The sequence below is a fragment of the Garra rufa genome, chromosome 13 (genome assembly GCF_049309525.1).
Source record: "Garra rufa chromosome 13, GarRuf1.0, whole genome shotgun sequence".
Taxonomy (NCBI): Eukaryota; Metazoa; Chordata; class Actinopteri; order Cypriniformes; family Cyprinidae; genus Garra; species Garra rufa.
The window spans coordinates 903,155-917,078 of NC_133373.1; the positions used below are offsets into that span (position 1 = coordinate 903,155).

General features: G+C 43.2%; 1 protein-coding gene across 2 annotated transcripts in view; it reads left to right on the top strand.

Moving 5' to 3' along the window:
- Positions 1-12,972, top strand: part of LOC141283204 (NACHT, LRR and PYD domains-containing protein 12-like) — a 23,172-nt gene extending 10,200 nt beyond the window's left edge. For both annotated transcript variants that reach the window (XM_073816485.1, XM_073816486.1), the window contains 5 exons: positions 8,911-9,081; positions 9,929-10,099; positions 10,374-10,544; positions 11,417-11,595; positions 11,962-12,972. In XM_073816485.1, the coding sequence (XP_073672586.1) occupies positions 8,911-9,081; positions 9,929-10,099; positions 10,374-10,544; positions 11,417-11,595; positions 11,962-11,963 (694 nt within the window). In that variant the 3' untranslated portion in view covers positions 11,964-12,972. The remainder of the gene's footprint in view (positions 1-8,910; positions 9,082-9,928; positions 10,100-10,373; positions 10,545-11,416; positions 11,596-11,961) is intronic.
- Positions 12,973-13,924: the final 952 nt, after the last annotated feature.

The window sequence follows — 13,924 nt, forward strand, 5'->3', positions numbered from 1 at the left end:
ATCTTGATGGGGTGTGAGGACATATCATGTCAGAGAGATATCTGGTAGCTAAACTATTTAATAATTTTTAAAAAGTCAGTGCTAAGAAGATAAAATAGAGGTGATATGTTCAGATTCATGACTGCCCATCAACAGCCTAACTGCAGCATTTTGAACCGTTTGTAAACGTTCAATGGATGAGTGGTTGAGGCATGAATTACTGTTTCAGAGAGAGTACATGTTTTAACTTTTGCAAGGCGTTAAAATGGAAAATTTATGATTTAACCACAGCATTATCAAACTTGAGTCCTGAGTCAAATAAAAAGTTAAGGTTTTTATCACAATGAGTAACAAATTAAGTTAAATTACAGGAATCATACAAATCACTTGGTCTGAACTTTGGTCTACTAGTTCAGTTTTGCTCTCAATGAAGCTAGCAATGCCCAACTGGAACATTTATCATTATGTTTTAAAAGTAAGGTACAATTTGGTATCATTACCATGTAAATGAAAAGATAGACATATTTAAGAAAGAGAGAACGCAGAGGCAACAAGTGTAAAGAAAACTGAGTGCGAGCAAGAATGGATCTCTGTGGAACACCCAAAGATAGATGTGCTGTAGATGAGGAATATTGTCCAATACAAACAGAAAACATTCTATTGGTTAAATAAGATAGGAACCATTTTAGAATGATACCATGAATGTCTATACAGTTCTTCAGCTGAGAAATTAGTATTTTATGATTAACTTTATCAAAATGCTGAGATCTAAAAGGACCAAAGCAACAGCATTCCCATTATCTGTAGCCAACAAGATGATGTTTATAACTTTCAGAAGGGCAGATTATTCAGTACTGTGTAATTTACTGAACCCTGTTGAAAAGTTTCATGTACAGAATTAGAACTCAGATTGATTGAACACCTTTTCCAGAAATTTTGAAAGAAACAAGATTAGAAGTTGTGCTAAAACTACCTAAGACAGTAACATCAAGATCAAGAATAGGTAACTGTATTAGATGGTCAGGGAGTGTTCCAGTGTATACGGTGTCAACACTTTGCTTAAATTCAAATCAATGGCCACGACTCCTCAACTGCATTATAAGCAGCAGCAAAGTCCTCAAAAGATGTAGGAGAGAAATGACGAGTCCATCGTGCCTGGGCCGAGATATTACTAGACCGACAAGGAAGGGCGGTATTAAAAGTCACAGATTTATGGTTTAAAAAATCTCTACATTATGTCCATCAATGGGGCACCATGTGAAAAAACCAAGTCCCCAAACTAGGAGGCCTTTCTTGCATGTTCTCCCTGTGTCTGTGTGGTTTCCTCTGAGAAACTGTAAACACACACACAATCAATCCTATATACTGTACATTGTTGGAGAGACTTTTAACTGTAAGGTTATGATTTTCAATTGGGCGAGTGAACCCCCTGGGTGCCGGTTAGAGCACAGTATTATAAAGGACGAGGAGACAGGTGATTGGCTTTCAATGTTGTATTGATAAGAGAGAATCGCTTCCAGCCAGTAGAGGTATTAGTCTGGAGCACAAGAAATACAAGAAACAATAATGAATAACAATAATTAGGTACATACAATAATAACATCTGTGGGTACACCAATGCAGCTCAAGCTGGCCAAATCCTCATTCATAACATTCCTAATAGAAACACACTCCAAGGAAAATAAAGCATCATAGTCAACATATGAGGCCGTAAGTGATCGTCTGACATGCTAAACATCACTCCATATATGGGCATAATCCCTGCACATCAGAACGCGATCGCTCGTTTAACATAAACAGCTCGAAATATCAAGATCACGTCACCAAAGGTATTATCGAAAACCAAAACAGTGATGTACAGCTCAATAAAGAGGAAATAGTTACATCTTAAACGGCATCATTAAGATAAACAAACAGAAACAACGGCCACGGGCATGTCTATACATGTACTGTTAAAGCAGTTATAAATAACTCAATAACGATCTCCATAAACACAAAATTAAAGCAAACAGGCTTACTTGCAGGTCAATGACTAACACCTCAAGGTAATGGCTGCAGGAAATATCACCAACAAAATGTAAAAATGTTCTTTCAGAGATCGACTCAGCAGATATAAACTTCAGCTGGCACCAGTGGCTTAACTAACAAGGCTGCTCGGCTTGGAAAGTGACAAACGATGTCAGAATAAAAGCCCTCTCTTAAAGGAGCCTTTACAACAGCCGCCCGCAAAGATGAGAAGCATCTTTGTATTCAGGAAAGGCGACTCTATTCTGGAAGGTTAGAGGTTCCAGGGTCCTCGGAAGGTAAGGTTGGCAGGACCACTAGGCGGGCCACTGGTCGGGTGTAGATCTTATTCTTGATCTGCACATCCACTGATCTGACATGACCATCAGGACTGATGTGGGTTTGAACGACTTTACCTACAGGCCATGAACCTCGGGGCAGCTGAGGGTTCGACAATCATGACGCAGGTATTCCTTTGGAGGTCAGGAGGTAAGGCTTGCCATTTCTGCCTGGTCTGCAGGCTGGGAAGGTAATCACGGATGAATCGAGACCAGAATCGATCGGCCAAGATCTGGGAATGTCTCCATCTTCGACGACTTAACATCTCTGATTCTGGATAAATGACTTGAGGCAACGATCCATCGTGCCGCCCCATGAGGAGACTACTGGGGGTCACTGGGTCAGCATCGGCCACGTCGGAGGATACGTAACCCAAGGGTTTTGAGTTGAGGATAGCCTCAACTTCCAACAAAACTGTCATCAGAACCTCTTCAGGAACCGACTGGGAACCCAAAATGGTGTACAGGGCTGACTTGATTGATCTCACCTCCCTCTCCCAAACTCCACCAAAGTGAGGGGCTGAGGGGGGATTGAAGCAGAACTGGATCTTCTGGCGTACAAGATGACTCTGCAGATCAGGAGCTAAGGTGGCATATGCTTCTCGCAACTCCCGCTCGCCTCCACGGAAGTTGGTCCCTTGATCTGACCATAACTGCGCCGGGGTGCCTCGCCTAGCGATGAACCTTCGAAGGGCCATAAGAAAGGAATCTGTACTTAGGCTAGGGAGTAAGTCTAAGTGTACAGCTCTCGTGGTGAGACACTTGAAGAGAACACCCCAGCGCTTCTCTGTACGTCTGCCAACCTTGACTAGGAAAGGACCGAAGCAATCCATCCCACATGAATGGAAGGCGGCTTGTAAAGCTGAAGGCGGGCAGAGGGCAAATCGGACATCTGAGGCACTGAAGGCTGGCCTCTCCATCTGCGACATTCCGGACAGGTATGCTGAGACCGTCGAACCGCTTCACGGCCTCGTAGGATCCAATAATGTCTTCTTATCTCAGCAAACAGCCGCTCTGATCCAGGATGATGCAGTTGGTTATCATAATGGCGAATTATCAGGCGAGTAACTGGATGCCTAGAGTCTAGGACTACTGGATGGAGAACGGAATCTGCAAGGTCAGCCACTCTCCTCAAACGGCCACCCACCCTGATCAAGCCAGTGGAAGGATCCATCTCAGGGGCCAAGGCAACTAAACGGCTACTAGGTCTCACGGTCTTTCCGGATTCTAACAGGTGATAATCTTCAGGGAAGGATTCCTGTTGGACATGTTTGAGGACGTGGACTTCTGCTTGACGATAATCCGTGGCTTCAGGAACCGCTTCAGAATCAGTGCCACCTTGAAGGTCTCGTGCTGTGGCATCGAGAAGATCTGACCAGGTAGGGTGGTTCCATCGATCGGGATGGCTAGAGGTGGTAGGCGAGGCGACAACTCCACAGAAGGTAGACTTTCGCAACTCAGCAGGATCATCACTAGGCTCTGAAGTAGGAAGGACAGGCCATTCTCGAGGGTGAAGTAGAAGGAAAGGGGGTCCTTGGCACCATCGATTCGGGGAAGCAAGGTAGGAAAGAGGTCTCCCTTTGGTGAGGTCATCGGCAGGGTTATCTGCAGAACCAACATAGCGCCACGAGCACTGATCCGTAAGTTCCTGGATCTCGGCGATCCGATTACCAACGAAGACTCGGTATCGGCAGGACTCAGACCTTAGCCACTGAAGGACCGTAGTAGAATCCGTCCACAGGACGGTAGAGCGGATAGGCAAGGTCAGCTCATTTGCCAGCAACTTCGCAAGCTGGGCTGCAACCAAGCTCCCACAGAGCTCCAATCGGGGTATGGAATGTACTCGCTTTGGAGTAACACGGGAGCGAGCAATGAGGAAGGAGAGGTGGGTCTGACCAGCTGGGTCGACAGTAAGCAGATATGCTACGGCTCCGTAGGCTTGCTCAGAGGCATCTGAGAATATGTGGACCTCACGAGTAACTCCATCAGTCCCAACTGCAGGGGGAACATAAGGCCGAGGGAAAGAGACACTAGGAAGACAGCGAAGTTCTTCTTCCCACTGTATCCAGGAATGGAGAAGGTCTGGAGGGAGGTTAGGATCGTCCCACTCTCTCTGTTTGTTCCAAAGGTGTTTAACGATCACTTTGGCACGGGTCAGATAAGGAAGGAGCAGTCCTAGAGGGTCGTACTGTGTAGCAAGGACCCGGTAAATATTCCGCAAGGTGGGGGTGTTATAGATCACGGGTCTGTGTTTATAAGACAAGGTATCGGATTGCCAATTCCAACTCAACCCTAATGTGGACTCAGGGACATCGGCCTTCTCCTAGGTCAGCCACAGCTCCACACTAGTCGCTCGAGCCTCAGGTGGTAGGTGACTCAATACCGCAGGATTGTTAGAGGCCCACTGCCGAATCTCAAATCCAGCTTCAGAAAGGACAGTACGCAGGCGATCGATCAGACTCCGGGCCGCCTCAGCCGAAGGAAGGCTTTGGAGGCAATTATCCACATAGAAACATCTTTCTATAGAGAAGAGATTCTCCTCATCTGTCAAGGGGTGCTGACGAGTGTGGCGCTGGAGTGCATAGATCGCACAACAAGGACTGGACGTGGTTCCGAAGGGTAGGACTAACCATTCGAAAGTCTGAGGAGCCTCATCCATGTGCAGGTCTCGCCATAGGAAGCGGAGCAAAGGACGATCTTCAGGCAGAAGGCGAACCTGGTGGAACATCGCCTTAATATCTCCACTCACGGCTACAGGATGCTCCCGGAAGCGAAGAAGGACACCTAACAATGACGCTCCAAGGGTCGGTCCGGGCAGAAGGTACTGGTTAAGGCTCTGACCTCGGTACTGATGGGAACAATTGAAGACGAGATGGGACTTCCCATTGTGGCTCACAAGGTGGTGAGGAATGTACCAACACTCAGGGGTTTCAGGGACAGGATCAGGTACTACACGGACAGCTCCAGTCTCAAGGAGTCTATGCATCTCTGCTCGGTAGGTTTCGGCTTTCTCTGGATCTTTCAGCAGACGCCGCTCCACGCTGCGGAGAGTAGACAAGACAGAATCTCTAGGCGAATTTAACAAAGGCATGTCTTTATGACGAAGAAGGGGGGTGGCCAGGCGATGAACACCCTCAATCTCTAGGGTAAGGGTCTTGCGGTCAAGCAGTTGAAGGGCTTCCTGGTATTGCTTAGAACGAGTAACCTCTTTGCACTCACGGTAAGGAACTGTATCCAACTGCCACAATCTCTGAACATGGTGAAGGAGCTCGTCTTGGGCAGGAATCAAAGAGGTAAGCAGGCACTGGCGAGGGGCGGAAGGACAACTAAAGGAAGGAACGGGACCCTGAAGTGTCCATCCCAGGCGGGTACGAACGGCCACTGGCGCTCCTGGGCCGCCCCATCGAACAGGCTCAGTAGGGGTAATAAGGTGAGGTTGGTCGGAACCAATAAGGAGCAAAGGCTGGACATCAGTCAGGGAACGAATAGGAAGGCCCCTCAAGTGTCTGTACTTCCGGCGTAACTGTTCCACAGGATAGGACTGGCAGAGGAAGAGCTCGTAAAGCAACTCTTCTCCATGGTAGCAGAATCCTCATTGGAAGGAGGACTACTGTTCACGTCATGAAGGGGACGAAGATGTCGGCCACGGCAAAGACTGCAGGGCTTCTTTATGTCACATTGGGCAGCATGGTGAGATCTGGCACACCGCCAACAGCGATTGTGACTACGGATCCAGGTCTTAACTTTATCAGGGGTAAGCTGGGCGAAGGCAGCACACTGACTCAGGTAATGTTCTGACGCATCGCAGAAGGGACAATAACGCTTCGGCCTAGCAGGCTTAGCTGGCTGAACAGAACCTCTACGAGGCATGGCAGACTTAACTGGGGGAGGTGACACGGATGAGGATGCTTCAACTCCATGCAGGATAGCAACAGATCTCTTGCCAGCATAGGAGCTCTTAGCCATCAACTCGGCATCATAACTATGACACCAGTTCTCATAACGAAGCCAATTCGAAAAATCAACAAGGTTAGGGGTAGAACCAGGTTGACGAAACATGTGCCGACGAAACTCCGCTCTTTGCTCTGGTGGAAGCTTGCTCAGCAGGCGTGCGACATGGGATCCACAACTCAATTCCAACTCCCCATCATGTCCTAAGGTCCTCAACAGGCCAACTAGGGACTGGACTTGCAGAGCGAATCTCTGGAAGGCTGGGATATCACCTCGTCGAATGTCAGGACTATCAAGGACACTAGCTATCCTCCTCAAGGCTAACTGATGTGGCTGGCCGTACTTTTCACGAAGTGCTGACATCGTATCCGTGAAGGGGGTAGGGGAGTTCAAGTTAGCATCAGCTATCATCTTAGCTTCCTCAAGCTTAAGGTGGTCTACAAGGATCTGGTACTTAAACAGCTCAGTGCCATCTGGGGGGAGCAGGTTCTCCAGGGCTATGCGAAGGCGAGCGAACTCACTAGGATCGGGGCGAGTAAACTTAGGGATCGTAGGAGGAGGACCACGATACACAGATTCAGAAGGGACTACAGGACGTCCTCTAGGCTCTGACTGAGTAAACGAGACTGGAACTCTAGAATATGCAGGTACCGACTGGCGGTGAACAGGCAAGGGCATGGCACAAGGAGTGAGCAAGTCCCTAAGGTCTTGAGGAGTAGGAGGCGGAGGGAACTCACCAGCATCAGGAACATTTGGCTTTGGAGGGCACACCCGAGTGGGAGGGAACACCAAGGGATATGTCTGAGACCCGGGGGCTACGGGCCGATAGGAAGTAGCTGCATCAGACATCTCAAGGCCACCTAACTGTCTAGCTAAGGCTGCTTCAGGCTCCGGCCAAGGTGGCGGGGGTAGATCGGAGAATGGATCACAATCAACTACAGGACTGGATATACAGGGCTTTACTGGTGTACTGGACAGCCGCACCGCTGAGGCCAGCGCTGGCGAAAGAGGTTGACCTCTGGTTTGGCTAAGGTCTGCTCGAAGTGACCGTGCTGCTTGAACTAACTCTTGAACTTCTGCGCGAACGGCCCTCATCTCTCTCAAGTCAGCTTCGAAGGCTGCACGCTCGTGGCACAGATGCTGTAGCTCACTGAGATGGGCAGCGGCAATTGAATCAGCTGCTGAATGTAGGGGAGGGACCTGCTGAGGGCACACAGCAGGCTGGAGAGGCTGATAACTGGATGACAGGATCTGCGAGCCATCAGGATGAAAACTGTCACCACCGGGGATTACAGCAGCTGGCTGAAAGGACAGGGACCAGGCTGGGACAGGTGTATTCATGGGGTGGGATACCCCAGGCTCGGAGGCAGGTCTCCCTCTCGGAAACTGGACCTCATACTGTTCTAGGTAGGCTGGAGGCCGAGTACGGCGCCTAGGGTGAGCTCCGCCAACAATCTCCTCATCAGAGTCCATCATATCAGGCGGGAACACTCCTCCGGCTCGAAGGACCACTTTGTTGGAGAGACTTTTAACTGTAAGGTTATGATTTTCAATTGGGCGAGTGAACCCCCTGGGTGCCGGTTAGAGCACAGTATTATAAAGGACGAGGAGACAGGTGATTGGCTTTCAATGTTGTATTGATAAGAGAGAATCGCTTCCAGCCAGTAGAGGTATTAGTCTGGAGCACAAGAAATACAAGAAGCAATAATGAATAACAATAATTAGGTACATACAATAATAACATCTGTGGGTACACCAATGCAGCTCAAGCTGGCCAAATCCTCATTCATAACATTCCTAATAGAAACACACTCCAAGGAAAATAAAGCATCATAGTCAACATATGAGGCCGTAAGTGATCGTCTGACATGCTAAACATCACTCCATATATGGGCATAATCCCTGCACATCAGAACGCGATCGCTCGTTTAACATAAACAGCTCGAAATATCAAGATCACGTCACCAAAGGTATTATCGAAAACCAAAACAGTGATGTACAGCTCAATAAAGAGGAAATAGTTACATCTTAAATGGCATCATTAAGATAAACAAACAGAAACAACGGCCACGGGCATGTCTATACATGTACTGTTAAAGCAGTTATAAATAACTCAATAACGATCTCCATAAACACAAAATTAAAGCAAACAGGCTTACTTGCAGGTCAATGACTAACACCTCAAGGTAATGGCTGCAGGAAATATCACCAACAAAATGTAAAAATGTTCTTTCAGAGATCGACTCAGCAGATATAAACTTCAGCTGGCACCAGCGGCTTAACTAACAAGGCTGCTCGGCTTGGAAAGTGACAAACGATGTCAGAATAAAAGCCCTCTCTTAAAGGAGCCTTTACAACAGTACATATTAGTACAGATCTATGTAGTTAATAGTGTTATTAATAAAACAAGACTGAAAAAAAATTATGGACAGGTTGCAATCAAGAAATATTTCTCTTTCTTTAATGAGGCTTTGGATATTTATGATCATGTTTTATGTTCTGTGACATTTTAGAACTTTAGTCCAATGATCCATCAAACATAATGGTTTGTGCTTTAGGTTAGTTTTTTATCTTTAATAATTCACAGCTAAACTGATCTGATCTGAGAGAGTGAAGAGTGTGTCATTGTTCTCTACAGGTTGAGAGATTGTGGTGTCACAGATAAAGGTTGTGCTGCTCTGACTTCAGCTCTGAGATCAAACCCCTCACACCTGACACAACTGGACCTGTCTTGGAATGATCTAGGAGATTCAGTGAAGCTGCTTTCTGATGTACTACAGAATCCTCACTGTAAACTGGAGAAACTGAGGTAAAAATTATATTTGACACAAACATTCAATGTAGTGAAAAGTGTCATCAAATTTGGCAAAAAAAAAATATTTTTCTCAATATAGACAGCATAAAATACAGATGTAGAATAAAATAAAATACAGATTCACGCCTCTCAGCATGGGCTTGACCAATGAGAGAAGCTGAAATTCCAAGCGGGAGGTTTGGATATAAAGTGGGCTTTTATGACCCTTTGTCTGAGAGCAAGGTACTTTGCATGTGGGTATTCATGCAAAACTACTAGGGATTCATGAAACTCTAATATGTTACATGTGTATCGACATGTAATATGCATCATCCTTTAGACCATCAAAATACGAATTCAGAGATACCAAACATGACCATGTGGTTACACCGCACAACACATCCATCCATATCTATAGTAACACATGCATAAAAACATTACACAATACCAAAAGACAAGATACCCAAACCACAATGAAATACACACTGACTTGAGGATTGGTGTGTTCATTCATAGGAAGGTTTGTCAAAGAATTAATGAAAGAAGTCAGTTACTGTTGCAGTCTGTTTAAGAGAGAGTTGGTTGGGAAAGTTCCGATTCACATACTTGTGAGTCGTAAAGTTTATCTGGCCTGGCAGAGGTGTCCTGGTCACTATAGCAACCGAAGGCCTTGTGGGCCATCTGAGCCTACCCGGCAACTACAGTGGTGGATTGGGTGAAGGGGGGTCTGTGATTGTTTGATACTCTAATGAACAATTGTGTGACCTTAGACCTTAAAGTTAATATTTTATCTTCATTAATGGATTCACGGCTAAACTGATCTGATCTGAGAGAGTGAAGAGTGTGTCATTGTTCTCTACAGGTTGAGAGATTGTGGTGTCACAGATGAAGGTTGTGCTGCTCTGACTTCAGCTCTGAGATCAAACCCCTCACACCTGACACAACTGGACCTGTCTTGGAATAATCTAGGAGATTCAGTGAAGCTGCTTTCTGATGTACTACAGAATCCTCACTGTAAACTGGAGAAACTGAGGTAAAAATTATATTTGACACAAACATTCATGTAGTGAAAACTGTCATCAAATTTGGCAAAAAAAATATTTTTCTCAATATAGACAGCATAAAATACAGATGTAGTGCATATAATAATTATTTATCCTGCTTCAATTAGACTTTGGATGATTTATGATCATGTTTTATTTTCTGTGACGTTTTAGACCTTAAAGTTAATACTTTATCTTCAATAATGGATTCACGGCTAAACTGATGTGATCTGAGAGTGAAGAGTGTGTCATTGTTCTCTACAGGTTGAAGTATTGTAGTGTCACAGATGAAGGTTGTTCTGCTCTGGCTTCAGCTCTGAGATCAAACCCCTCACACCTGACACACCTGAATCTGTCTGATAATAAACTAGGAGATTCAGTGAAGCTGCTTTCTGATGTACTACAGAATCCTCACTGTAAACTGGAGAAACTGTGGTAAGATCTCTCTAATAGTTACTCATGTGTCATGTCTTTGTCCTATTTGGGTAAAACATCAGTAAACACACTAAATCTCAGTAGAAATGACTTTGATGAAGTTCATTTTATTCATCTCTATCACATGAACTGCTGCTCCTGTTTTTGACCCATTAAACATTTACTGGAGCTTTACTTCTGGTAGTTTGATTAATAATTAACTTTCTGATAATGTTTAAAATAATTTAAACGGGTAAAATCCAGAGTTTCCTGATTAAACATCTAAAGCTAATTAGTGTCTTCATTATTACTAAAAAAGTTACAGGCAATTGCATTTAAAAGCATTATTTAACTTCTTCAAAGTGGAATATAAACACCAAAGACAGTAAAGCTGGAGGTAAACAGGTGATGAGCCAGAAGAAAAGCTCATGAACATGATCTCAGTGCATGTGTAGACAGACAGTAGTTTTTCTTTGTACAAAAAGTCCTTGAGAATCTCTATTGGGTTCAGCACATTTCTATTGAGTTTTAAGCAGCCAGATGAGACCAATGATGTGTTTGATCACAAGAGTTAATAAATGAGATGTAATGGGGAACATGTGGCTCCTGTGAAGCGAATGAGTTTATTAGAGGAGCAAGTGACTGTTTCTCCAGACAGATCCGTCCTTATATCACTATGAAACAATATCTGACATTCATCTCTGTGTGTCTGTTCAGTCCTGAAGCACATGACAGTGTCAAACAGCACCATTGAGCATCAACATGCATAAATCTCATTCTATCAGCAGCAGTATGTGGCAATGCTTGTCATTATATCTCCTCTCCTGCACTGAGTCAATAACAAACTACACACACTTCATCTACAATTCACATTGTGTCATTGTTCTCTACAGGTTGAGATGTTGTGGTGTCACAGATGAAGGTTGTGCTGCTCTGACTTCAGCTCTGAGATCAAACCCTTCACACCTGACAGAACTGGATCTGTCTTATAATAAACTAGGAAAATCAGGAGTGAAGTTGCTCTCTGATCTGAAGGACGATCCACACTGTAAACTGAAGACATTATTCTGTTGTGAGTGTTTGTTTACTTAAAGTTTTGTAAATGACTAAAATTTAGTAACAGAGCTCCTGTGTGTGTGATTGGAGAATATCAGATAATAATTCAGCTCCACTTTAGTCTCTGTACTTTAAACTGTGTTTAATAAGAGTTTAATTCTGTGATGTGACTGATCTATGAATATTTTCATCTCTTCCAGTGTCTCTGTGTGTAAGTGATATAGAGAAAGATGTTGATCATTTACTGTTATTAATCAATGATCAGTTGTTCATTCATATCTCTGGCTGTAATATGAATATACTGTTTTTCTGAAATGGATCTGCTGATGTGATGTGACAGCAGTAATGTCTCATACTCATATCTGACTGTGTTTTATTGTAGGACTCTCAGTATAGAGACATATTTGTGGTTTCCTCAGGATCAGCTGATGGTGAATAAGGAGCCGCTACAGAGACGTCAGTCACACAATCAACAGACACTGAAGACACAGAGACACACAGCATCATCACACTGACCTCACATCACTTTCTCCTTTTATACTGGCATATGGAAATGAGAATTAGCTCACTATTGCAGCAGTGTATGGTTTATCAGTGTTATTCAAGACGTCTCCAGTATTTTTCATAAGGATAATGTATATTTATAATGCAGTACTAATTGACATAGCCTTTATTACTGTATAGAATACTGTAAAATAATATATTTTCTGCCTCATTATGTGATAAAAAGTCACATTTCAAACACAGGATTGATGCTATAATGTGAGTTTGGAGTAAAAGTATGTTGTTATTCTCATTTATTGTTGTATTTGATGCAGTATTAAGTAGTGATAGGAGAAACAAATAATGCGATCACTCAGGATTTTTATAATAATCACTATATAATAAGCCCTGTTTCCACACAAGTCTTCACATTATTTTGCTGGTATCTAGCATTTTTTCCTCCTGCAATTGCTATGCTAACACATATGAACTGCAAATAGCAGGAGGTTTTTTTTTTTATATAAAGTGTCCTACAGATGATTTTTAGGCTTTACATTCAAAATCTAAAGGGAATCTATTCAAAATGTTTCCCAAATTTATTTTTTTAGGTCTCATAATCATAAACTGCATTTTGACATGACTGACATTAGTGTAATACAGCATTTAACCTAATAAAATGTAGAATTCAGATGACAATGTAAAATAATGACTGATAAATCCAACTTTATTGCTAAAATATTAAACTAGTGTGGGAAAACATACAGGAATCAGTTTCATTGGTTTGTTTCTATTTTTGTTTACTGTGTGCCTCTGATATCATCAATACATTATGTCTAAAAACTTAGTTCTATGGTCTAAGTCTTAGTTGATGTCTAATGTTGAGTCACAAACGTATATATTAATTTAATCCTATATATGATGGCTGATGTGATTATCTAATTAAACAATAGATCATTTAAAAGCATTGATTTGAAGAATGAAATGGCTTCTCCTCCAGCTTAACAGTCCAGGCAAAAAAAGCACACTTCCACATTGTACTTTAGGTGCTGTTTTCACACATTAATTTTGTACATAATATACTGAAAATTATTCCTTAGTACTTCTTAAGATTATCTTAAGAACTGTACTCAAATGTAGTCTATTTAGTAACCACTTATGGTACACTTGATGTGGTAGTGTATGAAAGATGGGTTCAACTGTACTATAAGTGGTAACTAAATACATTTTTTAAATGCAGAGAAAATATGTTAAAAACAAAATGTTACTTCATTTTCATAGTGTCCTAAAATAGCACATTTCAGTACTTAGATTAGATAGTTTTTAAGATTATCATAGAAAGTAGCCTACTAAAGAATCATTTTTAGTATATCAAATACAACATTAGTGCATAAAATAGAGCACTTTTAAGAGTCAAAAATGGCATCCGACACAAGAGCCTGAACCAGAAATCAAACTGCCTCAAGGTGAGTCATTATTGCTTTGCATCATGTTATTTCTGCTCTGTTTTATTTTCTCTTTATTAATACTGTGATACTCTGACATCAGTGCATCTAAAAACTAAAGACAGCAGTTTTCAAGACTCTTTATTTGATGGTTCTTCAGCACTGCTGTTGGAGTTCAGATCAGACAATCAAAGGATATGCAGTCTCAAACGTGGCTTGAGGACGAGAGCAGCTTCTCTCTCATCACGCATTACCCTGAACCCTGCAGGACCTTGGAGGATTACGTCTTGTTTTCAGGTCCTATTAGTGAAGGACAAGCACGCTTGTTCATGCTTCAGATGGTTCAAGCAATCAAACACTGCTATGAACGTGGAGTTTATCACGGTGATCTTTCAGTCCGTATTCCACGCAGAAGCAGCA